The 27,426-nt window shown below is 45.1% G+C and overlaps 1 protein-coding gene across 2 annotated transcripts in view; it reads left to right on the top strand.

Moving 5' to 3' along the window:
* The first annotated feature begins 6,339 nt into the window (after positions 1–6,339).
* ACTR3B (actin related protein 3B) overlaps positions 6,340–27,426 on the top strand; it is a 42,104-nt gene continuing 21,017 nt past the window's right edge. Inside the window, exons 1-7 of one of the 2 annotated variants that reach the window (XM_053263498.1) lie at positions 6,340–6,534; positions 17,415–17,470; positions 17,984–18,108; positions 20,178–20,288; positions 23,434–23,529; positions 24,735–24,842; positions 26,617–26,760. In XM_053263498.1, the coding sequence (XP_053119473.1) occupies positions 6,491–6,534; positions 17,415–17,470; positions 17,984–18,108; positions 20,178–20,288; positions 23,434–23,529; positions 24,735–24,842; positions 26,617–26,760 (684 nt within the window). In that variant the 5' untranslated portion in view covers positions 6,340–6,490. The remainder of the gene's footprint in view (positions 6,535–17,414; positions 17,471–17,983; positions 18,109–20,177; positions 20,289–23,433; positions 23,530–24,734; positions 24,843–26,616; positions 26,761–27,426) is intronic. The other variant, XM_053263499.1, reaches the window with a different exon arrangement.

The raw sequence follows: 27,426 nt of genomic DNA, 5'->3' as shown, positions 1-27,426 counted from the left end.
GACTTCATATTAAGATGGCTGTACTGTGGTTCCCTAGGCCTTAGTTTTAGGTTAGACTGCCCTCCCAACGTGGATGGTTTACATGGGTATATCATTATGTTATAAATTACAACTTAGATTGATTCTCCTCTGCTTATTGATATAATCATGGTTAGCCAAACTGGATGTGATGCAGGGGCATAGTAAGGTTGGAGTAAGGTTAGAGTGGGCCCAGGGATGAGATTTTAAAATGGGCCCCTCGCTGACTTCCTCTCTTTCTCCTGGCTCCCTGTCTTTGCTGCAGAAGAACACTAAGGACACGTGTAATATAGTGTAGCAGATTACTAGAGGACAGGAGTCCACAGTTACAAGGTGTAAACAACAGCAGAACCAATGCAAGACCAAGCTGCATCTGATCGCCTCAACAGTCCCAAAGTGACTTTAATATATATTGCTTTCTTTAATATATTTGGACAGGGGAGGGGGGAAGAGAAGAAGAAAAGAGAACAAACCACCCTAAACGGAGTGTAAACAGCAAAGCCATAGATAGGCACAGAAATAGACTGGGATGATTAAAACATGAAAGACCAACAAGGTTTGCAGGGTGCCACAAGAACTTGTTCTCCAGCTGCTAGTCAGCTGATTGGCTGGGAGTTTTCACCCTCTTTCAAGTGTGGCTCCGCCCCTGGTGTTGTGAACTACACCTGGTTTCGCACTCTATACATGCTCAGAGGGAAAGAGGCAAAGTCACATCATACACAAACTGAATTGGTTCTTGGAGATGGTGACCATGTAGGATCTGGGCGCACAAACAGAGATAGAGAGACACACACTCAGAAAGTTCAATGGGCTTTATTATAAGAAGTTGCTCATCAGGATAAAATAATCCACATTAAAAACATGTTTCCGATTCAAAGTGTAGTGTAATGTGCCTAACTAACATATGTTTGTGCAATCAGTAATTACAGCTATCTAATAATCTAACAAATCCTAATAAAACATTTAGAGAGAAGAAGGAAGGAGGGAGGGCTTAGGAAGGGGGTAGCAGTGATTAGTAGGAAGGAGGGAAGAGGGATCCAAGGCTTGTGAAGGCAGCATATTACCAGGATCAGAGGCTTGAGAGTGGTGGGGCTTTCAGCTGAAGTAGAGAGGCTGTAGCAGGGAACAGCAACTTGGGAGCGGTTGTCTGGCTTCTGGTGGTCAAGCAGGCTGGTCAAGCAGACAGTTTGCTCAGAGCGAGGCAGAGAGTGAATGTACCATGGCTGGGGAAGTCTTGATTTCTCACTGCGCAGTGGAAGTCACAGCCAGTTCTTGTCCATGGACAGAGTTCCTGCTTGTTGCCCTGTGGCTTAGCAGCAAACCCTTGGATTGCTCATGAGCAGATCTTGCTTGTAGGCACAAGATTGCTTGTAGGCACAAGACTGCCTGTAGGCAAGAGACTGCCAGTTCTCTGTCCAGTAAGCCTCCTTCTTTATAGTTGTATCTTCCTTTGATCTCCCATCATCTTTCCTGGGTCCCAAAAGGTGACAACTTGCTGTTACCTTCTGGATAATGTCTTTTTAATTATTCAGGCAGTCCAGGGAGATCTTAATCCCATCTTCTGTTAGCTGCTATCTTGGGGAGGAGACCAAAGCAAATCTGCACCTCTGAGCTGCAAATGGGCCTCTTCTCTTGTCCCCAGATTTGGGCCTGGTCCCAGAAGGTATTAGTAAAAGGACTAAATCTACAGGTGTTCTTCTAGGGTGGAATTTCTATAGACAGCAACTGAGTAATCCCCTTTGGGCATAGCAGAGCAATAATTGACAAAGATTAACATAGACGTCTTGCAACAGGAAAGGGGAGATCAGCCCCTGGCCTCTTCCACAGACATTATCTGATAGTGAGTTACATTTTAGCATACTGATTAGCTCAGGCCTAGCCCTTGTGTTTCTGTGAGTGCCCATTTCACAATACAATGCTGGATTGCCTCCTCTTTCACAGAGTGTCACGCCCTCGAGCTCCGACAGCGAGGAGGAAGGGGAAGCTGTCAACTTTCCAGCCGATTCAGGAGTGTCTGAGGGGCAGAGCCCGGCTGTCAGCGTTCATGAAACGGCTGTGGTAGATCCAACTAATGATTTAGAGCAGGCACGGCAACCTGAGTCAGCAGAAGGCGTGGGGGACCAATGCGAAGAAGGGCTATGTAATGAAACACCTATGACTCCACAACAGCGCAGGATCACGAGACGTAAAACGCAATTAGAGGCTGTTAGGAGAAGCAAACGCCTCTTGCTGAGGGCTGACAAGCCGTGAATTCCTACCAGCTGGGAGCTCTCGGCTTGCTCTATAAATCACAGCTCCAGCCTCCTACTCATTGCTGAGAATCAACGTTCGTCAGCATTCCTTGCTGACAGCGTTCAGCCAAGCCATATCCGATTTCAGTAGCTCTGCTTGCTTCGTGAACTTCCCTAGCAGCTGGCCAGACCTTGACACAGAGCAGTACATGAGGCAGTCCTGAGATCTGGGTGTCAGTTCACCTTGAGTTCAGGCATTTAATTGAACTCTTATAAAATGGAATCAGACACAGGCCTGGGTTCCATATAATTCTGGGTTGGTGGCTCTGGGACTAATCTTGGGGTGTGTGTCCCCAACATTGGCTACCTGAGGAACTCTGGGTCTGAGCCACGGTTGGTTGGCCCACTCAGGCAGCCCTGCCTTTCTCTGGAGTGTCATCGAAGTGAGTAATATCAGCCCCAAGTTGGAGTTGGAACTCATTAACTATTTGTTATTAGTGAGAATAACTGGTTTGATCTGAGCCATAGGTCCTTCCCATTAGCTGAAAAAAAAAAAGGGACAAATTGCATACCTCAAGGGACAGAGACAGGAGTGTAGGGAAGCTGCCAGCGGCGCTGGTTCAGCTCACCAGCGGTGTCCACCACCACATCTGATGTGGTGGTGTGCTTGCAAACGGAACTGCGTACTCTGTTTTCAAGCATATTCCGCTCAGTGCTGTGTTTGCAGCAAGGCCGGGAATTTGGCTCCCTGCCTTTTAAAGCAGGGAGAGCCGCTCTTGGCCTCACTGCAATTGCGGCACTGGGTGGAATAAACTTGAAAGGGGTACGTGGCTCTGTTTGCGAGCATGCCACGTCCCCTCCATGTGACATCAGACACAGGGGGCATGGCTGGGGTGCAAGCCACAGCCCCTGAGTGCAGCAGCCCGGGTTCTTTGAACCTGTTCGTGCAATGGTGGCTCCCCTGCCCCCGACAGTTTTGGGCTGAAATAAGGGACAAGTGGTACAAGTATCACTCACAACTCTTTGCAGCAGCCCTACAATCCACACAAAAGTACACTAACTACAATGGAGCTGAGCTCTCAGTTTTGATGGCATTCGTTGTGGATGCAGCAGTTATTGATTCTTCCTTCACAATGTATTATGATGATGGGAGACCGGAGAGGGTGTTGAGAGGAAGGGGGTAGATTCTGTCAGCTCCCTGACTTCTCCTGATGAACAACAGCTGTCTCACCCTGCCTGCGCATTCCTGTCTCGGATGAGGAGGTTTGTTTCTGCAGCCCCAGACCTTCTGAAGAACTGGCTTGGGGCAGCCTGATTGCTGCCCTATTCCACCTGTCCCTTCTATCTGAGTGCTTGACTTGTTCTACCTGTCCCCAAGGACCAGAGATCTCTCATGAGATGAGAGATTTCTGGAGTCCGTGGCAGCATATACTGGAGGGAGGCACGCCAGAGGCACAGTCGGCAGACCACCTGTAGGCAGCCGCCGAAGCCGGCCGCCAAAGGGGGCTGACATTTGGTGACGGGCCTTCGGTGTGGGACTGGGGTCTGTGGGGGGGGAGTTATAAGGTGGGGTTGGAGGTCTGGGTTGAATGTTGTTAGTTCTCCCTTTTATTGGGTTGTGCTAGGCCTTTTGTTGTCATGTGTTTGGGTTCTCTTGGCCAGAATGATGCCGGGTGTGTGTCCTGTGGCTCTGGGCCAGCTATTACTGTTGTGGTGGGTAACAGAAGAATTAGCATTGGCAGAGCAGCTGGCTATTACAGGGGAAGGGAAACCAGTAATTTAGTAACTGTTTCCATTTCTGGTTGCCCTGTCAGCTCTCTGGCCTTGGGGAGCAGATCCAGGCGGTTTTGGAGGAAACCGATTATATAGATCCATTTCAAACCAGCATTAAAGCTGGCTATGGGGTTGTGTCTGCCTTGGTCGGCCTGATGGATGACCTATACCGGGGAATCGACAAAGGGAGTGTAAGTAACTCTGTTGGTTCTTTTGCATCTCTTGGCAGCGTTCGATACCATCGACCATGGTATCCTTCTGGATCGCCTGGGGGAATTGGAGATAGGAGGCAGTGCTTTGCAGTGGTTCCGCTCCTATCTCTCAGGCAGATTCCAGATGGTGGAGCTTGGTGACAGTTCCTCTTTAAAACAAGAGCTATTATATGGAGTCCCTCAGGGCTCCATTCTGTCACTAATGCTTTTTAATATTTACATGAAACCGCTGGGTGAGGTCATCAGGAGATGTGGTGCAGGGTGTTATCGGTATGCTGATGACATCCAAATCTATTTCTCCTTGTCATCATCATAGGAACATAGGAAGCTGCCATATATTGAGTCAGACCATTGGTCTATCTAGCTCAGTATTGTCTTCACAGACTGGCAGTGGTTTCTCCAAGGTTGCAGGCAGGAATGTCTCTCAGCCCTATCTTGGAGAAGCCAGGGAGGGAACTTGGAACCTTCTGCTCTTCCCAGAGCGGCTCCATCCGAGGGGAATATCTTACAGTGCTCACACATCAGGTCACCCTTTCATATGCAACCAGGGTGGACCCTGCTTAGCTAAGGGGACAAGTCATGCTTGCTACCAGAAGACTAACTCTCCTCTCTATCATCATCATCATCATCATCATCATCATCATCATCATCATCAAATGGCATTCACTACCTAAATGTCTGCCTACAGGCAGTAATGGGCTGGATGAGGGATAACAAATTGAAGCTGAATCCAAGCAAGACAGAGGTGCTCATTGTGGGGGATCAGAATTTAAGGGATGAGTTAGATCTTCCTGTGCTGGATGGGGTTACACTCCCCCAGAAGGAACAGGTACACAGGTTGGGAGTGCTCTTGAATCCAGGCCTCACACTGGTATCTCAGGTGGTGGCCATGGCCAGGAGCGCTTTACATAAGAACATAAGAACAGCCCTGCTGGATCAGGCTCAAGGCCCATCTAGTCCAGCATCCTGTTTCGCGCAGTGGCCCACCAGATGCCGCTGGAAGCCACAGCTTTCTACCAGCTTCGGCTGATTCGACAGCTACGTTCATTCCTTGAAGAGAACGATCTCAAAACAGTGGTGCATCAGCTGCTAACCTCCAGGCTCGACTACTGCAGTGCGCTCTACGTGGGCCTGCCTTTGTACGTAGTTCGGAAACTTCAGTTAGTTCAAAATGTGGCAGCCCGATTGGTCTCTGGGGTAACCCGGATAGACCATACTATGCCTGTCGTAAAACAGTTGCACTGGCTGCCAATATGTTTCCAGGCAAAATACAAAGTGCTGGTTATTACCTTTAAAGCTCTGAATGGCTTGGGTGCGGGCTACCTTAGAGAGTGCCTTCTTTGGTTTGATCCCCATCGCTCATTGAGGTCATCTGGAGAGGTCCATCTCCAGTTACCACCGGTACGTCTGGTGGCGACTCGGAACTGGGCCTTTTCTGTAGGTGCTCCAGGCCTATGGAATGCACTCCCAGCAAATATCCGCAGTTTAGGCTTGCTGTTGGCCTTTATTTTAATTGTTTTTAATTGTTTTCAGATTGTTTTTACCACTGTGATTTGAATTGTGTTTTTTTTATTTCTTTAAAAAAGTTGTTGGACACAGCCCAGAGCCTCTGGATGGGGCGGTTTATAAATGTAATAAATAAATAAATAAGTTATGCAACATTAGGGGCCTTCAAACACGAATCAGCAACTGGCAACCACTGCTGTACTACAACCTTGTGGCACCTTCAAGCTGAACTGGCTACTGTGACCTGAGTTGCTGAATGAATTTCTTTTATTATGGCCAGAGACCAGCAAGGACCTGAATGGTGTGTAGGTTATCAATTAGCAGCATTGTATCAGCACTGCTGAGGCTGGGCGTCTGCGGATAAGCTATTTTATTTCTTCTTTTATTGGGCATTGCTGTGACATTAGATTTCCCTGGGCTTCTCTCCCTTGTCCCTGCTCTGCCCCGCCCGCGGCTCCAGGCCAAACCCCACCGGTTGCTAAGTGATGGGGCGGGGGCGGGGTGGGAGGAGGAAGGAACCTAAGGGCAAAGGCTTAGCCGTGCCCCATCTCAAAATGGCCGCCCCGGGGGCACCGCAGGGTTTTAAAAGCACGTGACGTTGGGGGGAGGGGGTGGGAGAAGAAGCGTGGGCTTGACGCCGGCGCGCTGAGGCCGGTGCTGTCAGTTCAGTCGGCTGCGCGGTGCGGCGGTTGGGGCTGTCCAAGCAGCGAGGAGGGCCTGAGGCGCCCCCCCCCCGCGCGCCGCCCGAAAATGACGAACCACCTGCCCCCGTGCGTGGTTGACGGCGGCACCGGGTGAGTGGCAGCGTAGCCGGGCTCCACGCTCTGCAGGCATGGCGCTCCCCGCCCCGCTCTCCTCTCCCAGCGGCACCCTCCTCCGTCTCTCCAGCGCAATCCTACCATGCATGCACGTCTACTCGGAAGCAAGCCCCACTGCCGTCCATAGGGCTTGCTCCTGGGTAACCGTGTGCCTCGGACTGCAACCTCGCTCTCTCCCTGCCGCTCTGCTCCGGGACCTCTCTGACCCCAGTGAGGACCTTGCCTTAAACCAGCATCTCTTCTGGGAATAGCTGTTATCTGCTCCCCCAGTAACAAGAATTCAGGTGCCCCTGCCTTGCCTCTCCCATCGCTCTCTCGGCACAAGCCCCTTTTCTTGTGAGGAACTGGGAGCAGGGGGCTCTTCCTTGCCCCACTTTCATTCCCCTAAAGAGCCTCGGCTCTTCCGCTCCTTGTCCCTCAGGGCCTGGGGTGGTGGTCCTTCTTCTTATAGCACCAAATGCAATAGCCTTGCCTGTGCCTGTGATGTCTTGCTCTGTGTGCTGCTGCTTCTACTACCAGTTACTGCTGCTGGGAATGGACACTGTGCTGATCTTATAGCCATTTAAGGTTTGCATAGTATTGTCAGGCATGCATTTGATGACTCCTCCGTTTGCAATTTTTTTCTCCCCTCTGCCAGCTGAAGAGAACACTTTAAGCATCTGATGAAGTGGGCTGTAACTCACAAAAGCTTTATGCTACAATACATTTGTTAGACTAAGGTGCAGCAAGATTCCTTCTTGTTACTGCTACTGTATGTAATAATAATAATAATGCTCTATATTTAACCCTCTTCACCTCTGTACAAGGCATTCCTGTTCCCCTGCCATTGTCATTCTCTCAAAATCTCAAAGCTAGCATCTCTAGTGGTGTCAACCTTGCTCTTTTTCCCATCCCCCTCTTCTCCTTTCTTCATAGGGGAAGTCTCCAGATTTCCACATTCCATACCCAAATTGGGTCTCCTGACACTCGCCTCAACCCCGTTCAACTCAGTACAGGCACCTCTTATCATTTATTCCTTGGAACAGTCGGGGAGTTCAGAGTGCATGAGATTTGCCACAGATTGTGCCTTGGGGCAGCTCAGTCTGTTTTTTACCTGATGCCCTTAATGGCCCCCAATGACCACTACTTTGCTTTCTCCCTTGATAGGACTTGCTTACTCTTTCTCCACTGCTTGAAACAGCAACCCTGTAACCTTGCCTTTCTTTAGGTCCTTTTTGGAAGAGCGGGGAATGTTCTCTTACCTTGTAGCAGCTGCCACCATTCTGCCTGTCCTCCAACCCCTATGGGACCAGCCTTCTTTCCTTTACCTCAGAGCTGGCACTCCTTCTTCTCTACCCTCTGCCCTGTCCTCCATTGCCAATACTGATGCAGTCGGATCCATACAACTCTCTTCACCCCCTAGAATTTTTGGCATCCTTCTCACACCCCTGGACTTGGAGCAACCAGCCATTTTTTTCATTCCTTCTCCTTCCAGTATTGGTAAACTTCTAGCTGAACTTTTCTCATGTGTTTGATACACCCCCTCCCCAGTTTTGCATGCCTTCCACCCATTTCCTACGCCTGCTATCCATACATCTTCACATATTTAAAAGATGATCCCCTCTGTAGGGCTCCTATAGTATTCTCCTCTCCTTTATTCTCCTGGTATCAGCTGCCAGGGGAAATCTGTCTCATGCCATCTTCTGACAGCTTCATCTTGCCTGCCTTCCTACCTCTAGCTGATTCTTCAACCTCAGATTTCAGTAATATGGATGCAATGGCGTATATATTCAGAAAGGGAGATCAAGGAGCACGGCTATTCATGCTGACATATTGAAGAGGGGGTCTCTCCCTTTCTGTCTTTGCCAGCCTTGTGAGATTTGTTCTGCGTGCCATCTGCTTTTAGTTCAGGTTTGTTACAGTAAGATGGAGATGAATGAGAACATTGATGGAAGTCAGAACTAGTTCACAAGTGCTCTGTGGTGCTGCTGTTCTGTCTTTCCCTCTATACTTTTCCTTCCAGACCTGAGCGAAATATTGGATTAAAGCGCACATTAATTGAGAATGCATTTCTTAAACCAGAATTGAACTCTCCCATCTTGGATCTCTTCCTCCTCCTCTTCATTGCTTAAACAAAGAATTATTCCTGTCATTCTAGGCAACTCCAGTGCTGAAGTAAAGATTTTTCAAGTAACAATGTGAGAACTAAAGACTCTGGTTTGCATGTTTCCATAACTGCTTATTTCTGTCGCAATCCACCAGGAGACATGCATTGTATTAGTGAAATCCTAGCCGAGTACTATCTATGCTGACTGACAATGGGTGCTCACGGGCCCCTTAATTTCCCCTGTAAGCTTTGTATCTTGCACCCTAAAGTCTTTGGTTTCCATGTTGTTTCTTATGAGACTTCAATATTAATGGACCTTGTAAAGAGTTGACTGTGGGATCCTCTGAATTTCAATAGTTATGAAGCACTAGAACTCCAGCAGCTGCTACAGAATGGCTCCATACTGTCTCTAATGCTTTTTAACATCTACATGAAACTGCTGGGGTAGATCATCAGGAGACTTGGTGCAGTAGGCTTATGATACCCAAATCTATTTCTCCTTGTTGGCTTCATCAGGTAATTAAGCTTCCTTAAATGCCTATTTGCAGGCAATGATGATGGACAACAAACTGAATCCAGATAAGATGGAGGTGCTCATTGTAGGAAGCTGGAATAGATCTTCGTCCTCTGGATGGGCTTATATTCCCCCAGAAAGAACAAGAACAAGTGCACAGTTTGGGAGTTCTCCTGGATCCAGATCTCTCTCTCTCTGATACCTCAGGTTGAGGTGGTGGTCAGGAGTGCTTTTTATCAGCTCCAGCTGATACACCAACTGCATATTTTTTTTGGGGAAAAGTGACTGTAAAACAGTGGTGCACATGCTGATAACTTCCAGAGTTGCCTGTTGCAATGCACTGTATGTTGGCTGCCTCTGTCTGGAAACGACAAGTGGAGCAAAATGCAACAGCCAAAGAGTGCCTTTTTAAAAAACAACTTCATTGACTGCTGCAGCAATTAAATTTATTTATATACTGTCCCATCCAAATGGCTCTGGGCAGTTCACAACAACAAAATCAAACCCCACAAATCAGTCCTTTAAAAACAATCCTTACATAACACTGGAAGGCCAGGCTCTCCTGAAGGCCAACAATGAACTCAAACTACGGATTTCTGCTGGGAGTGCATTCCACAGCTCAGGAGCAGCTACAGAGAAGGCCTGCCTTTGAGTTGCCACCAGACATACTGGTGGTAACTGACCTCCTCAGATGACCTTAACGTGTGCTGGGGATCATGCAGGTGAAGGCGCTCTTTAAGGTAACTCATACCTAAGCCGTTCAGGGCTTTAAAGGTAATAACCAGCACTTTGTATATTGCCCAGAAACATATCGGCAGCCAATGCAACTGTTTCAAAACAGGCATAATATGGTCTCTCTGGGTTACTCCAGAGACCAATCTGGCTGCCGCATTTTGAACTAACTGAAGTTTCTGAACTATATATGAAGGCAGCCCCACATAGAGCACATTGCAGTAGTCAAGCTTGGAGGTTACCAGCTGATGCACCACTGTTTTGAGGTCGTCCTTTTCAAGGACTAGATGCAGCTATAGAATCAGCTCAAGCTGGTAGAAAGCACTCCTGGCCATAGCCTCCACCTGAGATACCAGGGTGAGGCCTGGGTCCAGGAGTACCCCAAGCTGAGTACCTGTTCCTTCTGGGGGAGTGTAACTCTGTCCAGCACAGGAAGATCTAACTCATCCCTCTAATTCTGAGCCCCTACAATGAGCACCGCTGTCTTGCTTGGGTTCAGTTTCAATTTGCTATCCCTCATCTAGCCTATTACTGCCTCTAGGCAGGCATTTAGGGAATGAATGCCATTTCCTGATGATGAAGATGAAAAGGAGAAGTAGATTTGGGTGTCATCAGCATACTGATAACACCAAGCACCAAATCTCCTGCTGAACTCACCCAGGGGTTCATGTAGATATTAAAAAGTAAGTAAGGGACAACCCCTGAAACATCCATCCATCCATTCATTGACCTTCTGTGTCTTTGCACTGGGTGGAGGGAGGGAGCAAGCTTGACTCTGTGTGCGCACGCTGCATTTATACTACCTGCAGATTAGGACTGATCAGGTCTGTCATCCCTATATACTGCTGTTAATATGTTCATAGAATATAATTAGTAGTTGTGATTAATATTCATGACAATATCTTTAACCTAGGTTCTTTATGATTTTAAATAAATAAATAAACAGATAAAGAAATAAATGTAAATTTAAAAATCCATTTTTTTTAAAAAAAAACCCATTTTAAATTTTTTAAAAGTTGATTTTTATCAACCCTGTATATAAATGCACCAAATAAATAAATGATGCGGCTGTGAAAAAAACTGCATTTTTTGGATGTTCCATTTCTGTATAACTACTGAAGATCCTCTATAGCTGGGCTTCTCAACCAATGGATCCACAGATATTGTTGGACTGCAACTCCCATCCTCAAAGGCCATAGTGGCTGGGGATGATGGGAGTTATTATTGATTAATTCCAACTCAAGCGTTGGAAACTCCTGCTTTGTGCTATCTGATCACCAAATCAACTGCAATCTTTATTCCCCTCCCCTTGGAGATATACCTTCCCAGTTTACAGCCCTTCTTTTTGATGTACACATCACACACACACCAAAGCTATCCCCACTAAGTTCCAAATTGTGTGTGTGTGTGTGTGTGTGTGTGTGTGTGTGTGTTTGGGAGAAAGTCCAGGAAATTGATTGATTGATTGTTAAATTTATATACCGCCTTTCATAAAAGCAATCTCAAGGTGGTTTACAGCAAAAAAATTTAAACACAAGATGGTGAGGAAGATGCAATTAAAATATTAAGTGAAAAAAATATTAAACAAATCTGATTTAAAATTTAAAACAAAAGCATACAAGCAATACAGACTATAAAGAGCAGCAGCAGAGAATCAAATAAATGCCTGGGCAAAAAGCCAAGATTTTACACTTTTGCTAAAAGCTGTGATGGAGACCGAGGAGAGAATAGCCACCAGGAAAGCATTCCAGAGTCTGGGGGCAGCAACAGAGAAGGCCCTGTCCCACGTGCACGACAACTGAGCCTCCCTCATTGTCGGCACCCAGAGCAGAGCCCCCTCAGATGACCTCATCAAGCGGGCAGCAACGGGCAAGGAAATGTCTGGCTGGGATTGAACAAGATGCTTCCAAAAGCCTGGGCACGCTCAAGGAGACTCTTGATTTCTCGTGGCAGGTCCCCATTACACATCACAAACTGCTTTTGAAACTTGCTTCTGTTTCAAAAGAGTTTTGCAGGACTGCGTGGAGGACTGCTGTTCGAAGCTGTTCTGGGTGTGTAGAATTAGTTCTTGGGGTCCAGACCATTATGTTCACAACATGCAAATTAAGTATATGACTGACTCGTTTGCATGATATTTTGGATTTTGTTCTTTCTGAGAGAGTTGCCGAGATGGTTCTTTTATTTATATTTATTTATGACTTTCGAATTTGTAGACCACCCCAAACTTCAGTCTCTGGGTGGTTTACAGTATAAAGCAAGTAAAACAAAAATGAAAATCTTAAAAACAATTAAAAACCACAGTCAAGTTAAAATGCTTGAGTGAGAAAATGAATCTTTAGGGGCTTTTAAAAAGTTGTAAGAGATGGGGAAGCTCTTATTTCAGCAGGGAGCACATCACAGAGTCCTGAGAAAGCAACATAGATGGCCCTTCTCTGTGTAGCCACCAGACAAGCTGGTAGCTACTGCAGATAAATCTCTCCAGATGAACTCAATGGGCGATGGGGCTCTTGGCAAAGAAGATGTTCTCTTAAATAGAGGTAATGTGTGCCGTCAAGTCGATTTCGACTCCCGGCACCCACAGAGCCCTGTGGTTTTCTTTTGGTAGAATACAGGAGGGGTTTACCATTGCTTCCTCCTGCACAGTATGAGATGATTGCCTTTAAGCATCTTCCTATATCGTTGCTGCCCGATATAGTACCAGCAGGGATTTGAACTGGCAACCTTCTGCTTAGTAGTCAAGCATTTCCCTGCTTCACCACTTAAGGGGGCATACTTATGGGATCTGTGTGTGGTTTGGGAGTTGTACAGCCAGAGAAAGAACACTGCTGTCCAAGGTTGTTAAGACTGCGGAGAAAATAATTGGGTGTACTCTTCCTACCTTAGATCAAATCTATGCCACTAGGTGTTATAATAAAGCTGTAGAGATAGCGCAGGATCCCACACACCCTGGAAATGATCTCTTTCAGCTTCTGCCTTCGAGAAGGAGGTATAGGGTCTTAAAGACCAGGACCAGCCGCTTGAGAAGTAGCTTCTACCCAAAAGCGGTCTCAGCTTTGAACGCAGCAAAACACAGCTTCTGAGGGGTTTTTTGTATTTAGTTTTTAGAGTTTTTTTAGTGGGTTTTTAGTGGGTTGATGGGAGGGGGGCGTATGGGTATATGTTTAGATTATTCTTGTTAGGTCCTGTAGTAGTGGTTGTAGATTCTTTTCAATCTCGTTGTTCTGCACAGGACAATGACAATAAAGATCTATCTATCTATCTATCTATCTATCTATCTATCTATCTATCTATCTATCTATCTATACCTTGGGCCTGAGCTGTTTAGGGCTTTATAGGTTATAACTAGCACCTTGTATTTAGAATCCAAGTTCCTAACTACATGATATCTAAGGAACAAAACTATATGCAACATGCACCATACACAACTGGTGTCCTACATAAACCATTTGTTGTGGGTTTAACATTATTTTTGTCTGGAGAGAAATTTTGAACATGTGAATCTTTTAAAATGAGCTGATCAAAAGCAATATTGAGACAGTAACATTTTTGAAGCAAGCCTGCCAGAGGCAAAAACAGAATCCATCTTTAAAGGCGGCCTTTGACTCACAGGTACAGTGGAATTGTTCTGCTAGGTGGGCAGAAAACTGACACCTGAGCTTGGATTTCGAACTCTGTTATTTATAGTCTGATGTCAAAAGAAGTTTCAAAGAGCTTTACTTAATTTATTTCAAGTTTCTGGGGGGCCATTGTGACCTGGCCTCTATCACTGAACATTAATTTGTCCTTATTAAACTTATTTTTAAAATACATTGTTGCAATGTTGTGAAACCTTGCAATAAAGTTGGATTTGAAATAAACCTGAACATTTATTATGAGCACTTTATCATGCAAGTTATTAAGCCTGTTCAGTTCCATACTGGGGAGCTTAATTCCCTCTTAAGTGGTGGAGTTCTGGATACAAAGCCTGTGTGGTTTAGTGGTTGCACTAGGAGCAGGGAGACCCACGTTCATAAGTCATGAAGCTCATGATCACTCTCTTGCAGTTGGACCTATCATTATTTGTCCCTTACAGGATAGGCCTAAGCCACCTAATGGCACAGTGGGGAAGTAATTTGCCTAGGGAACAAGAGGTTGCTGGTTCAAATCCCTACTGGAATATTTTCCAGACTATGAGAATCTCCTATATTGGGCAGCAGTGATATAGGAAGATGCTGAAAGGCATCATCTCACACTGCATGGGAGGAGGCAATGGTAAACTCCTCCTGTATTCTACCAAAGACAACCGCAGGGTTCTTTGGTCACCAGGAGTCGACACTGACTCTACAGCACAACGTTACCTTTGCAGGATAGGCTTATTTTTATAACTTGAAAAATCCCAGGCACACGGCTGCCCAGTAACCTAGAAACTTGAAATATTTCAAAATAACCTAGCTTTAGACTTTTGGGAAGTCTAAAATGCCTAGGCCCAACAGACCAAGGAGAACACTTCCTCACCCATTTCAAAGATGTGCCATGGACTCCATCTTTGCACCAAGTCCAGATAGAGTTTGGGTGGCTTAAGGCAGTGTTTCCCAACTAGTGTGCTATGGGACATTTGCTGGGTTGCCACCTCATTCTGAGTCAACTGCAAATGGGGAGCTCTTGGAAGGGGAAGGAGCCCCCTTCCCAATGCATAAAGGAGCGGGCTGCTGCAAAAGCCGAGAGTTTAAACTCCCATTTTTGCAGCTGACTTCCTCCTTCATGCAGTGGGAAACGTGTGCCTCTATCTCGTGCATGATGGGGTAAGTTGGCTCCCAGTTGGCCAGTGTGCCCCCAATTTTTTTTCTTCCTTTTTATAATCAAAGGGTGTCATGTAGGGGGAAGGCTGGGAAACACTGACTTAAGGAACTTCCTCCCACTGGAAGCTTGTCAAGTGCAATCTTGGATATTTTGCATTAGTATTTTGAGGCCTCTCTATTTGAGCTGACTTCTGAGGGATGAGGGTTAAGCCAGAAGATTGATGGAGACTTAATGTGGTGAAATCTTACTCTGTGCATTCTTTCTGTTTTAACTTGCTGCCTACCCTGAGCCTTCGTGATCAGGCGACCCATGCATCTTAATAAATGCTTCAAGTCCTGCTTCATTCCCATCCTAATAATGCCCACAGCTGTGCAGTTACCTGGTGTAATAAGGCAGTTGATAAACTAGCACAGCAGCTTCACATATCCAAGCCATAATTGTGATAGCTGTGAGCTCATGATTGGGGCACTTACATTTAGTCATCTGTTCAGTCATGGGTGGATGTATGTTGGCTGTATGCAACCTGGTGCAGCAGCCTGCTGCCACTGTGTACAACTGTGCTTTTCATGTGGGCTTGAAGGTTCATAAGCAGAGAGAAGGGTTATCTCTGTCTCATTACACTGTACATAATAACCAATTATCCAAATCATAGTGGTTGTAACAGTCCCTGTCAAGTGCAAAGTGTTTCTCAGATGTAAGCCCTGTAGGTTGCAGCAGGGGAATATGCAAATAGCGCTTGTCTGTGTTTCATCAGTACAATCCAAATTTGTTTTGGTAACTGTGGCTGGATCCTTTGATTAATGCTTGCTTATGCTAGATCTAATTCTTGGGCTACAGCTAGAAGACGTTTATTGAGTTTTCTTACTTTCTGGCCATTTGCGTTACGCAAATATCTACATTCACACACTGCCTGTTTGATTTACTTCCAGTCTTGGTTGTATAAATCCTCCCTCTCCTTTGAGTTGCCCTAGAGATCAGTTTACATGCTGATCCTGATTCCATGTGGGACAGAGTGGTCTATTTTAAGACTGTTTGGGGAGGACATGCCTTGGTGATGTTAAAAGTTGAACTGTCTTAAGCAGCCTTTCTTATTAATTGTTTTGGCAAAGTGATGTGCCCCTGGGAGCTTTTGAACTGTGTGATATGCCCTGCTGTGATTACTATTACTATGAATATTTATATACCACTTCTTCAACCAAAGTTCTCAAAGCGGTTTACAGTACATAGAAACATAAATAATACATAAATAAGATGGATCCCTGTCCCCAGTCTAAAAAGGAACATAAGACCGATACCAGCAACAGCTACTGGAGGGATGCTGTGCCGGAGCAGGATAGGGTCAGTTGCTCTTCCCCCTGCTAAATATAAGAGAATCACCACTTTGAAAAGTGTTTCTTTGCTTAGTTAGCAGGGGTGCAAGCTAGAGAACATCTATATGGGAGCAAGTCCCAATGGACCCAGTGTGACTTCTGGGTAAATCTTTTGAAGATTGTGTGTGTAAATCAGTAAGACTTGTAAAAGTGAAGTTGAGCAACTTGTAAGAGAGATGGAATCAGAGCCTAAATTCTCAAGATGTTGGTATGAGGGTATGTAGGGTTGGTATGAGAGATGTAGTGTAGGGATGCGCATGGAACCAGGCGAGGGTGGTTCGATGGCAGGGGTGTGTGTGCATCTTTAAGGGCAGGGGAGGGTGCACTTACCCCTCCCGTCACATTTCTCCTGCCAGTGCTCTGTTTTGTCAAAGCCCTTCGGGGCGGCAGCATGCTGCCCCATTGCCACGTCTCCCGGAAAACAATAAATCCTGCACTTCCGCTTATGTTGACTAGTCAAAATTGTGAATTGATTAATTTTCAGCTGTGTCAGTTTATTTGCAGGTGAATTTAAAGGAGGGGCCAAACACATGCTTTCCATGCTTAATTCTGATCATTTCTAGCTAGGAAACAATCCAATTATATCTGGGGAAAAGACCTCCTTCTGAGAATTGGAAGACCCATGGCACATCAGTATAGATAGTATGTGGCTTGGTGGCCGTCCCTTCAGTGTTCTAGTGCTGTCTACCAGGAGAATGCTGCCAAAATGTGTGTCAAGGGTTTGGAAAAAAGGAAAGATTGTGCCGTCAAGTCGGTGTCGACTCCTAGCAATCACATTCCATGTGATTTTCTTGGTAGAATACAGAAGTGGTTTACCATTGCCACCTCCTGTGCAGTATGAGATTATGCCTTTCAGCACCTCCCTCTATTGTTGCTGCCCAATATAGGTGACTACAGATGTATTTACTGGGCACAGTCTGGGAAGCACACCAGTGGGGATTTGAACTAAGAGCCTCTAGGCAAGCTGCTTCCCCACTGCACCACAGCAGCTGATGTGTTGAGGGTTTACACAATTTAAAATACAAGGCACAAAAATCAGGCTCCAAACCCTATGGTGTTGAAGAATGAGTCCAACTTGATAAGACCAAACATCTGGAATCCTGCTTCCCACAGTAGCCAGCCAGATGTCTCTGGGAAGACACAATTGTTCTTCTCTATTGTTGCTCCCCAGAAACTGGTATTTGGTAGCAAGCTACCTCTAACCACGAACGTTCCAAATAGCCATAATGGCTAGTGATTGGTAGTCTGTGTCTAACTCCCTTTTAATGTCATCTAAGCTAGTGGCCATCACCACACTTGTGTAACAAATTTGTATAAATACAGCCCTGTCTTTTCATGGTATTCGTTTGAAGACCGGTTAACTTTCTTTCTTTAGGTATACAAAACTGGGCTATGCAGGGAATACTGAACCACAATTCATTATCCCATCATGTAAGTAATATTTGCTTCACCTTCTAAAACTAATTATTCTTGGTGAAAGGAGAAGAATACTTTTGCTTCTTGGCTCTCTTAACTCTGCTTTCTCAGGGTGGGGTGTCTCTTTTGGGGAAATGGTGTTTACTGCACTAGCATCCTTGGCTAGCGTGTAGCTGGAGAGAAAAGCTCGCTTTCCTTCTTGCCAGCCCAGTCCTCATTAAATCAGTTTCTGGTTGCTATGACAAGTCCTGTTTCCTTCCCATCTCCATTGTGTTGCTGCCAGGGATCTGCTTTTGCAAACAAGTGACTTCCTTTTTACCTGACACCATGGATACAACTTGAATAATCCCGTGGGAGTCTTCCGGTCAATTTAATACTGAATTGCAGATGCCACCTGGCTGGGTAATTGTGTCTATATGTGAACTGACTAGGCGTTTGGAGTGAGTGTGTTTGTCTACTTTAAAAAAAAAAAGAATGTCAGTGGGACTGTCTCTGGTATGCACATTTTCTTATCATTTTTTGATTTAGGTATTGCAATACGAGAATCAGCAAAAGTAGGCGACCAAGCACAGAGGCGGCTGACGCAAGGAATTGATGATCTAGACTTCTTCATTGGAGATGAAGCCATAGATAAACCTACCTATGCTACAAAGGTATCACTGGGCCAAAAATGGAAATTCCCAAAAAGAATCAATGGGCAGGCAGTGCTTGCTGTTGTAAGGTGTGGCCACCCTAATGGCTGTGCAGGAGTTTAGCAAGTGTACACTTCATTCATCACTAATTTGGCACCAAAGTGCATCTTTTACAGAAACAAGGAAAGAATGTATTAATATTCCAGGAGTGGAAGAGTTGTTATGACCAATGCACAGGATTAAGTTGGATACTTGATGTTTCTGACTTGGCTAACCCTCCTCTGCTTGAGCCTTCTGCTTTCTTGAGCATCCCTGCCTTTTCTCCCTTATGCTTGAATTCTATCCCAGAACACCTATGTGATACCATCACCATTCCTTCAAATATCTTATTAAAAACTCAAGGAATGTTTAGCGCGGGTTCCCTGTCCCAAAAGGGCTCACAATCTAAAAAGAAATACAAGGTAGACACCAGCAACAGCCTCTGGAGAGATGTTGTGCTGGGGTTGGAATGAGCTCGTTGTTCTCCCCCTACTAAATATAGAGAGAATCACCACCTTGAAAGGTGCCTCTTTGCCCTGTTGGGCAGGATCTGTCTCTCCTCCTTCCTTTTGCTTTTCTGACTCTGTAAAGCACCATTTACACCAATGGGCGTATTTCATGTCCAGATTTTATATGGGTTGCATCCGGACCAGGAAATACCAGTTGGTGCCAGACTGCCGTCTCCTTGGACCCCATCTGCTCGCCTTTGTACATGTTCTGGTGCTGCAGGCTACTGCTGCCTTCCTGACTGCTGCCATCTGTAATGCACATTCCAAGGAAGGAAGGGAATGCAAAAGGCACAGAGAATTGTGCAGGACTCCACAATCTCATTCACAAAATAGATAATTGATAGGCCTGAATTATGTTTTAGAGGCTCAGTGCCAGGGAGGTCCTTGGGGGCAGTCAGGTCTTAATTGTTGGGAGGGTGACGGGACTAGTTAGACGCAGAGGGTTCACAAGTTGAGAGATGGCTCCAGAGTCCTATGGCTGTTGCAAGGGACTCTAAGGAGTGCTCTTACTTAGTGCAGGGCTTGCCAAGGTCTGTGTATATTTCATCAACCCAGTTGGATCCTGTGCCAAGTGAAAGCCAAGATGACAGCACTGCTGCTAGTGGGCCCCATAACTGGTATACCTTGGTATACTGGTACACCATAACTGGTATACTGCTCAGCCCTCCCCAACCTCCCACACTGGCTGTGTATATTTGATGTGTGCACAAAATGTAGCCCAGAAAGGGGTTGCTGTCTTCACTTCAGTGTCATACATGACTTATTCCTTTATATTGAAATCTGTGGGGCAGACCCTGCACATGAGTTGCTTCATGTGCACCATGGAATCTTCTTGTGTGCAGTGTAGCTACTGGTTTGGTGCAACAGAGTAAAGAACTACAGGTGGCCCTTGTTATCCACGGTTCCAGTGACTGTGGTTTCACATATCCACGGTGAGGTCCTAGAGACCTGGTTTCCGTATCTGTGGGCACAAAAATAGGTGATTTTTGCCTATCCATGGTTTCAGGGCCACCAGAAATGACTTCTGGTGTCATTTCCTGTCTGGAAGTTGCACGAAGCCATTTTGTGGCTCTTTTAACCCCCCCCCTCGCGATTTCTTTTTGCTAAAATTGGAGGAAGGGGGGGCATTTCTGGAGAGCAAGGCAGAGTACTTTATCTTATTTATGCTCTCCCCAGCCAATTTTTAGTCTTTTTTGTTTGTGTGTAGGAACCTAGCCCCTAGATTCCCATGGGGTAAGGTTTCATTATTCATAATTTCCGTATTCGTGCCTATAGGTAAGAATGGAACCCCTGCGAAAAACGAGGGCCACCTGTATTGTGTTACCTGAAAGAAGACGAGTCTGAATTTAAAACTACCCTCTTGAAAAAAAGAGGTTAAATACAGGTCCTACCTGTATTTACCCCAAAGGAAAAGGACTCTGAATTTAAGACGACCCAATTTCTAACGTCAAAAAACTTGAAAAAAACCTAGTCTTGGATTCAGATAAATGCATATTATGGACACACAACACACCTGTTCCACAGTGTTCTCTCTCCCTTCAGTGGCCTATACGACATGGTATTGTGGAAGACTGGGATCTTATGGAGAGGTTCATGGAGCAGGTTATTTTTAAATACCTTCGAGCTGAACCAGAGGATCACTACTTCTTAATGGTAAGGTTAAGAGGCGCAATGCATGCTGTCACTGACTAATTTTATAGCCTTGGTAGTGTTGCAACATCATGCGCAGCAAACCCAGACCTGGGATAAATCGGCCAATTCAAGCCCAATTCAGACATTGTTACCAAGAGATACCTGGGTCAGCATCTCTTTGCACTACTAATATTTATATACTGCTTTTCAACAGAAGTTCTGGAAGTGGTTTACGTAGAAAAATAAAGTAAATAAGATGGTAATGACATCGAATTTAGTCTTCATTTCTGACATGTGTACTTGTATGGCATATTTGTTTTGCTGTGTTCACATGTCACATTTTTCAGTGTATGCTTAAGTTGATGTATAAAACTGTAATGTGCTTAAAAACTCCTGCAGAAGGCTTTTCATTGTATTTTCTATTTTGTTCATAAATGTGTGTGGCTTTAAAAAAAAAAAAACAATTGCTGGAGTAACAATTTATAAAACCCCATGACAAGTATACTCCAATATATTTCTTGAGCAGGCTTTCTGATCTGAGTGTGTTTTAGTAATAATGGGTGGTGCGGTCGGAGGGAGCTTTGGGTGGCTTGATTAGATTACAGATGCTGCTTCAAATAATTGGCTGGTTTTTTACTTAAACAAAGGACAGCATTACAGCAAAATGGAGCAAAATGTCACTTAGCAATATGCTGTGTTTTAGCAGCTACATGCGCAATTATGTATTGCCTTCTGTGGAAGCTGCAACATTATTGCAGATAATGTTAATGCAAGGCATTTTCTTAAGATTCAATTTGTGACTTTTATGTTTATATAAGGAGACAATATGCAGGCTATGTATCTCGGCTTTTTGTTTTTTATTTGAAAACAAACAAACCAAAAAGGAACAATTTTACATAAAGGTTCCAAATTAGCTGTGTCTTTAAGCTTGTCAGTGGCTATATACATATTTTTATCTCCCTTCCCTCCACCAGCTAGACTGGCAGAAAGGTTGGCTATTAAGTCACATTAATGTAATTTATGATACTAAGATGCTTTTTTCCAAGGGTTCATGTAAACAAAGAAATTTGACTTTTTCTTTTTTAAAGTTTGATTTGACAGTGACGGAACTACTATATTTGACCTGCTATTATTTGACAAACACTGCTGGATTGGATGAGAAGTCCAGCTTTTTGTTTGGCCAGCTAAGCTAGGAACAGGAAAATCTGACTTTCAAGAACTTTAGCTTCCATATTTAAGTATACAACAACAGGTTACTTGATGGAAAGCATACTTAAGGACAAAATTGTTAAACCTATAGAAAAACAGGCCTTGCTGAAGGAGAACCAGCATGGCTTCTGCAAGAGCAAGTCTTGCCTCACTAACCTTTTGGAGTTCTTTGAGAGTATCAACAGGCATGTGGTTGAAGGTGATATAGTATACTTGGTTGACATAGTATACTTGGACTTCCAAAAAGCTTTTGACGAAGTTCCCCCCAAAGTCTCTTGATTAATCTTAGCAGTTGTGGGATAAGGAGACAGATTTCATGTGTGAATCGGTAACTGGTTAAAGGACAGGAAGCTGAGGATAGGAATAAATGGACATTTTTCACAATGAAGGGAAGTACTAAGTGGGGTCCCCCGGGGATCTGTACTGGGACCAGTGTTGTTTAACTTGTTCATAAGTGATCTAGAAGTTGGAGTAAGCAGCAAAGTAGCCAGGTTTGCAGATGACACCAAACTATTTAGGGAAATCCAAAATGGATTGTGAGGAGCTCCAAAAGGATCTCTCCAAACTGGGTGAGTGGGTGACAAAATGGCAAATTTGGTTCAGTGTAAGCAAGTGTAAAGTGATGCATATTGGGGCAACCCCCCCCAACTTCACATATATATACTGATTGGATTTGAGCCTCCCTCTCAGGAGAAAGATCTTGGGGTTGTGGTGGACAGCTCATTGAAACTGTTGACTTGGTGCGTGGCAGCTGTGAAAAAGGCAAATTCCATGCTAGGGATCATTAGGAAGGGGATTGAAAATAAAAATGCTGATATGATCATGCTCTCATACAAATCTATGGTGCAGCCACATTTGGAGTAGAGTTATCCCTCACCAATCGCGGTTTCCCCAATCATAGATTTGAGTATCCGTGACTGGGAAATTGACTGCCCTCACCAACCGTGACCCTAGTTTGGCGAGATTTATTTTGAAATTTTGTGTGGTCCAGGGGGTTATTTCCAGGGGTCGGGGATTTTTTTCTTTTTTCTTTTTACTGTATTTTTCAGTCGTTTCGTGCCCACGATTCCCCTAACCCCCTGTTTTCAGTGATTCCCCATTGCTTCCCACCTGCGAATTTGCCCACTGCGTGTGTTTCCCGGAATGGAATACTCACAGCTGGCAAGGGACGACTGTACTGCTTATAGTTCCGGTCACTGTTAGGACATTGTAGAACTGGAAAAGGTGCAGAAGAGGGCAACCAAGATGATCAGGGGTCTGGAGCACCTTCCTTTTGAGGCAAGGCTACAGCATCTGCGGCTTTTTAGTTTGGAAAAGAGGCGACTACAGAGAAATGTGATAGAGGTGTATACAATTATGCATGGAGTAGAGAGAGTGGACAGAGATATTTTTCTCCCTCTCTCTCAACACTAGAACCAGAGGTCATCCAATGAAAAATTGGTCAGGAAATTTAGGGCCGACAGAAGGAAGTACTTTTTCACACAGTGCATAATTAATCTATGGAATTATCTGCCACGGGATGTGGTGATGGCCACTAGCTTGGATGGCTTTAAAAGGGGCTTATACAAATTCATAGAGGGCAGGTCTATCAGTGACTATTAGTCTGGTGACTATTGGCCACCTCTAGCCTCAGAGGCAAGATGCCTCTAAATACCAGTTGCTGGGGAGCAACAGTGGGAAAGACCTCTTGCCTGTGGGTTTCTCGGAGGCATCTGGTGGGCCACTGTGTGAAACAGGATGCTAGATTAGATAGACCTTGAGCCTGATCTAGCAGGGTTGTTCTTATGTACTTTACCAATCACATAACTGGGTCTATGTATGCTTGTCAGATCAGTTTATACTCTTTTTATGGGACTGCTCTTAAATCTGAGCACCTCTGTTTTCTGCTATCAAGACCAAGTTTAATGAAGGATATGTTTTTTTATTTGTAATATAACAATATCTTCTTTCTGAACAGACGGAACCTCCATTGAACACACCTGAAAACAGAGAATACCTTGCAGAAATTATGTTTGAATCTTTTAATGTACCAGGACTTTACATTGCTGTTCAGGTAAACGGGGAAAAAATTGAATGGTGTAGTGTTTTAACAGGAGAGAGAGAGAGAGAACCTTCTGTGTGTATTACCTAGATGCAAAGGCCTTCAATTGAAAGGAATGCTTTATTCGAAGGTTAAACTGTTGCTAGAGTCCTTGTTGTCGTCATCTCCTTCTGCGTATGTTGTGAATGATGCTGAATACTGCCTATGTCACTCTTGTAATTAGTTGTGTGCCTTCCCAATTACTATGTTGATTGAAGGTGCTGAGGATCAATAGAGCATCTCTGTGTGTGTGTGGTATGCTTTTTTATATAGATCTTGACTATAGGCAGCTTCATGTGACCACTGGTGAGTCTGTAAGTGGGGAACATATTGGCAACCTAGCGTGCTTGCCCCCGTTTGAACTCTCCCTCCGGTTTCTGTGCTCTCTGGCTGACATTCTCTGTCCAATTTTCAAATCTTGGTTACTGAAGGTGGGAGGAAAATTTCAGAAACTGGACTTGAATGGAAAGATTCGTTCCTTGTGGGTGCTTGCTACGATATAGTCTGAGTACCGCTAGTATAAGGGGATGGGGCTGCAGCTCAGTGGTTGAGCGTCTGCATTGCATGCAGAAGGTCCCAGGTGCAATCGCTGGCAGCATCTCCAGGAAGGGCTGGGAAAGACTCCTGCACGAAACTTGGGAGAAGCTGCTGCCAGTCAGTGTAGACAGTATTGAGCTAAATGGACCAAGGGTCTGACTCTGTATTAGGCAGCTTCCTATGAAACTGAAAGCAACAAACTGCATCTTTTGAAGAAGCTAAGTCTAATGACACTCAGAAACAGCACTACAAAAATATGGGTGCCATTTCTCAGAGTGATCCATTAAAGTAGCTTTCTGCTTAGCTTCAGACAGCAGATGATTTTTAAATAACACTTTTAATTACTAGAATAGAGTTATTTTGAGGATTTAAAGCACTTACCGTGCTTTATTTTGGTGATCCTTATGACCATCTTTTATGACAGGCCAGTATTATCTTCATATTGGAGATAAGGCAGCAAGATCATGACTTGCCTAAGGCTAGCTGGTAATCAACTGGATTTGAGCAAGGGGCTTCCTAGCTCAAGCCCCTGACTATGCTTTCAGGCTTTTAGTCTTCAGCTGTTGTGTTGGCTGGAAATTTGGGTGGTATTATGGTTGCTGTATTGTTGTAGTTGACACTTGTATTTGATTTCTGTGCAGGCGGTGTTAGCCTTAGCTGCATCCTGGACGTCACGGCAAGTTGGGGAGCGTACCTTAACAGGCACTGTCATTGACAGTGGTGATGGTGTGACCCATGTCATTCCAGTGGTAAGTAGCACTTGCAGGCCGCACTTTGCCTATTCAGCATTATGGCCCTTCTCTTAACACCATGTTTCCCAGCTAATGTGCTGTGGACACTGGTTGGTGTTTCATGCTGACTTACTCTGAGCCAGCTCCAAAAGCAAAGAGTCTGAATTCTCCACTTCTGGAGCTAACTTGCCCCATAATGGAAGGAGAACACTCACCCCCACCACCATTTCCGAACTCCTGAAAGAATGAGTCGGCAGCAAAATCTGAGAGTTTAAACTTTCTGCTTTGCAGCTGGAGATTCCTTTGTCTGGGAAGGGGACGCCACCTCCCCTGTGCATTTTGAGGCAACTCGGCTTGAAATGCGGGAAGCTTAAACTCCTGGCTTTTGCAGCTGACTTGCCCCATAATGCAGAAGGAGGGCTGCGTGGATAAGCAAATACATTGTATAGAGAGAAAATGGGGGCACATCAACCCTCTGACAGCTTGCTTTTTTTTTTTTTTTTTGGCATGTGATTATGGTGTGCCCCCATTTTTTTCTTATTCTATGTCTTGTTTGAAGGGGAAGGTTGGGGAACACTGTCTTACCACAGCTGAGAAGAAGAGGTTTATGTTGTGGTTTGTGGAAGAATGAGACGGGGCGGAAGATTTATTATGCAGATATATTAAATATATAGGAGGAAAGATTATTAAATGAATGCTTTTAAAATTCAGTATCAAGACGCACAGAACACAAATATGTATTTAGTAAGCAAGCCAGAAATGTTTTCAAGTTGATTGCACACAAAAAAGCAGATGTGAAAAGCTTAGATTTATTTGGAGTGTAAGCCTGGCAACAGGGCTTTGCCATTAATTCTTTGTTGCATACTGTACAGTGCCTTGCTTTTCTCTTTTTAGGGGCTTAAGAAACATTTTGCTTGCCTTAAAAAAAAAAAATCACAACATATAGAAGTTATTCTATAGTTACATTACAGAAAGCATTCTAAAAGCTCTTATCTGGCACCAGGATCTAATGATCTGTGCATGAGTTCTACGCACCCTCAAAGGGTTTAGATTTCTGATTTTTTTTTCTGCAGACACGTCCCATATTTCATTGTGGACCACTTTTGAAAACTCTGCTATGTTTTAAAAGTAGCTTGTGGTGCATGGGGCCCTGCTGATGAAAGAAAAAGGGCAACAATCCCACTGAGTATACACAAGCCCCTGAGCGCACACGTAAAGTAGCTTTTTGGATCCCAGCCCAGGTTGATTAAAATAGCTTTTTCGCCCTTAGAGAATGCTTTTGACGGTGTTCCTGCTGCTGGAGTTTAATCCTTTGAGACCCTAAAGAAGCTAAAATTCCATTTAGAACATGAAAGTACCAGCCAGTTCACACTGCCACCATGCATACACCTGGCCCCTCTTTGTTTTCCAGCCCCAGCTTATACTGTGCATGTGGCAAATGGGTCACTTCAATAGTTCGTCAACAGCAGAAGTCTCGTTTTTGCATGCCTGCCTATTGTGCTCTGGGTGATGGCAATGCCAAATCACGGTTTGAGGTCAGTATCTCGGAGACCAATTTGCAATGGGCACAGTGCAGTCTAAGCTGGGAGGAAAACTGTGACCACCTGAAGGAGCAGTTGTGTAAATTGGCCTTCGGTCTGTCACCTAGGTCTTATAGGTGCACAACATTTTGTTTGTTAACAGATAACAAACACTGGTTTCATTGAGCTAAAAGTGGCTGAAATTCAGCTGTAAAGGCTGAACTTATTGCTGTTGGTTCTTGATGCATAAACGTTTTCTTCTTCTTCTGTAGGCAGAAGGTTATGTAATTGGAAGCTGCATCAAACATATCCCTGTTGCAGGCAGAGATATTACGTATTTCATCCAACAGCTCCTAAGGGAAAGGGAGGTGGGGATTCCACCTGAACAATCGCTGGAAACGGCTAAAGCCATAAAGGTAAAAATGTCCATGGAGCCAGCCAGACTCTGAAAATGTCCCTAACAGAGCATCAGTGATCTCTCCCCCTCACTTTAGTTCAGTACCCCTTCTCCCTGCTACCCAAAAGCAGTTTGCTATTAGTGGCTGTCTCCCACCATTGCTGTAGTACCACTGTGCCACATGTAAATAGTTGCATGTGGGTGGGACGTAGATTAGATTTCTTCCTGCCACTTTTTTTGTGAATTATCTCCTGTCATTTTTTTGCCCCTTGAGATACTTTCCTGCCTGAGGTGAAGGTCAATGTGATGGTACCCTCATCTGTGGGTGGGTACCATCACATTGGCCTTTTCAGGCCACTAGCCAACTCCACATTGGCCTTTTCAGGCCACTAGCCAACTCCTTGGCCTTTTCAGGCCACTAGCCAACTCCACCCAGAGCATCTGTGCGCTCTTTGGGGCTGGCGGTTACCTCTCCCCCTCCCTCTGCCCCAGTCTCTGCTTCCGGGCCCAGCCACCTCTCCTCCCCACCGCCACTTCTGCCCCTGCACTTTCTCCCCCCCAATCTGGGCCTTGCCTCCACGGCCGGGCCAGGCCCGCTGCCGCCTCTGGCCTCTGCAGCTGGGCCCGCCACCGCAGCGACCAATCCTCCTAGGTGCGCCTCAGCCAATTAGGTGTGTCTGCCGCC

The sequence above is a fragment of the Hemicordylus capensis genome, chromosome 6 (assembly GCF_027244095.1).
Source record: "Hemicordylus capensis ecotype Gifberg chromosome 6, rHemCap1.1.pri, whole genome shotgun sequence".
Lineage (NCBI taxonomy): Eukaryota > Metazoa > Chordata > Lepidosauria > Squamata > Cordylidae > Hemicordylus > Hemicordylus capensis.
This window is presented reverse-complemented; position numbering and strand designations above follow the sequence as displayed.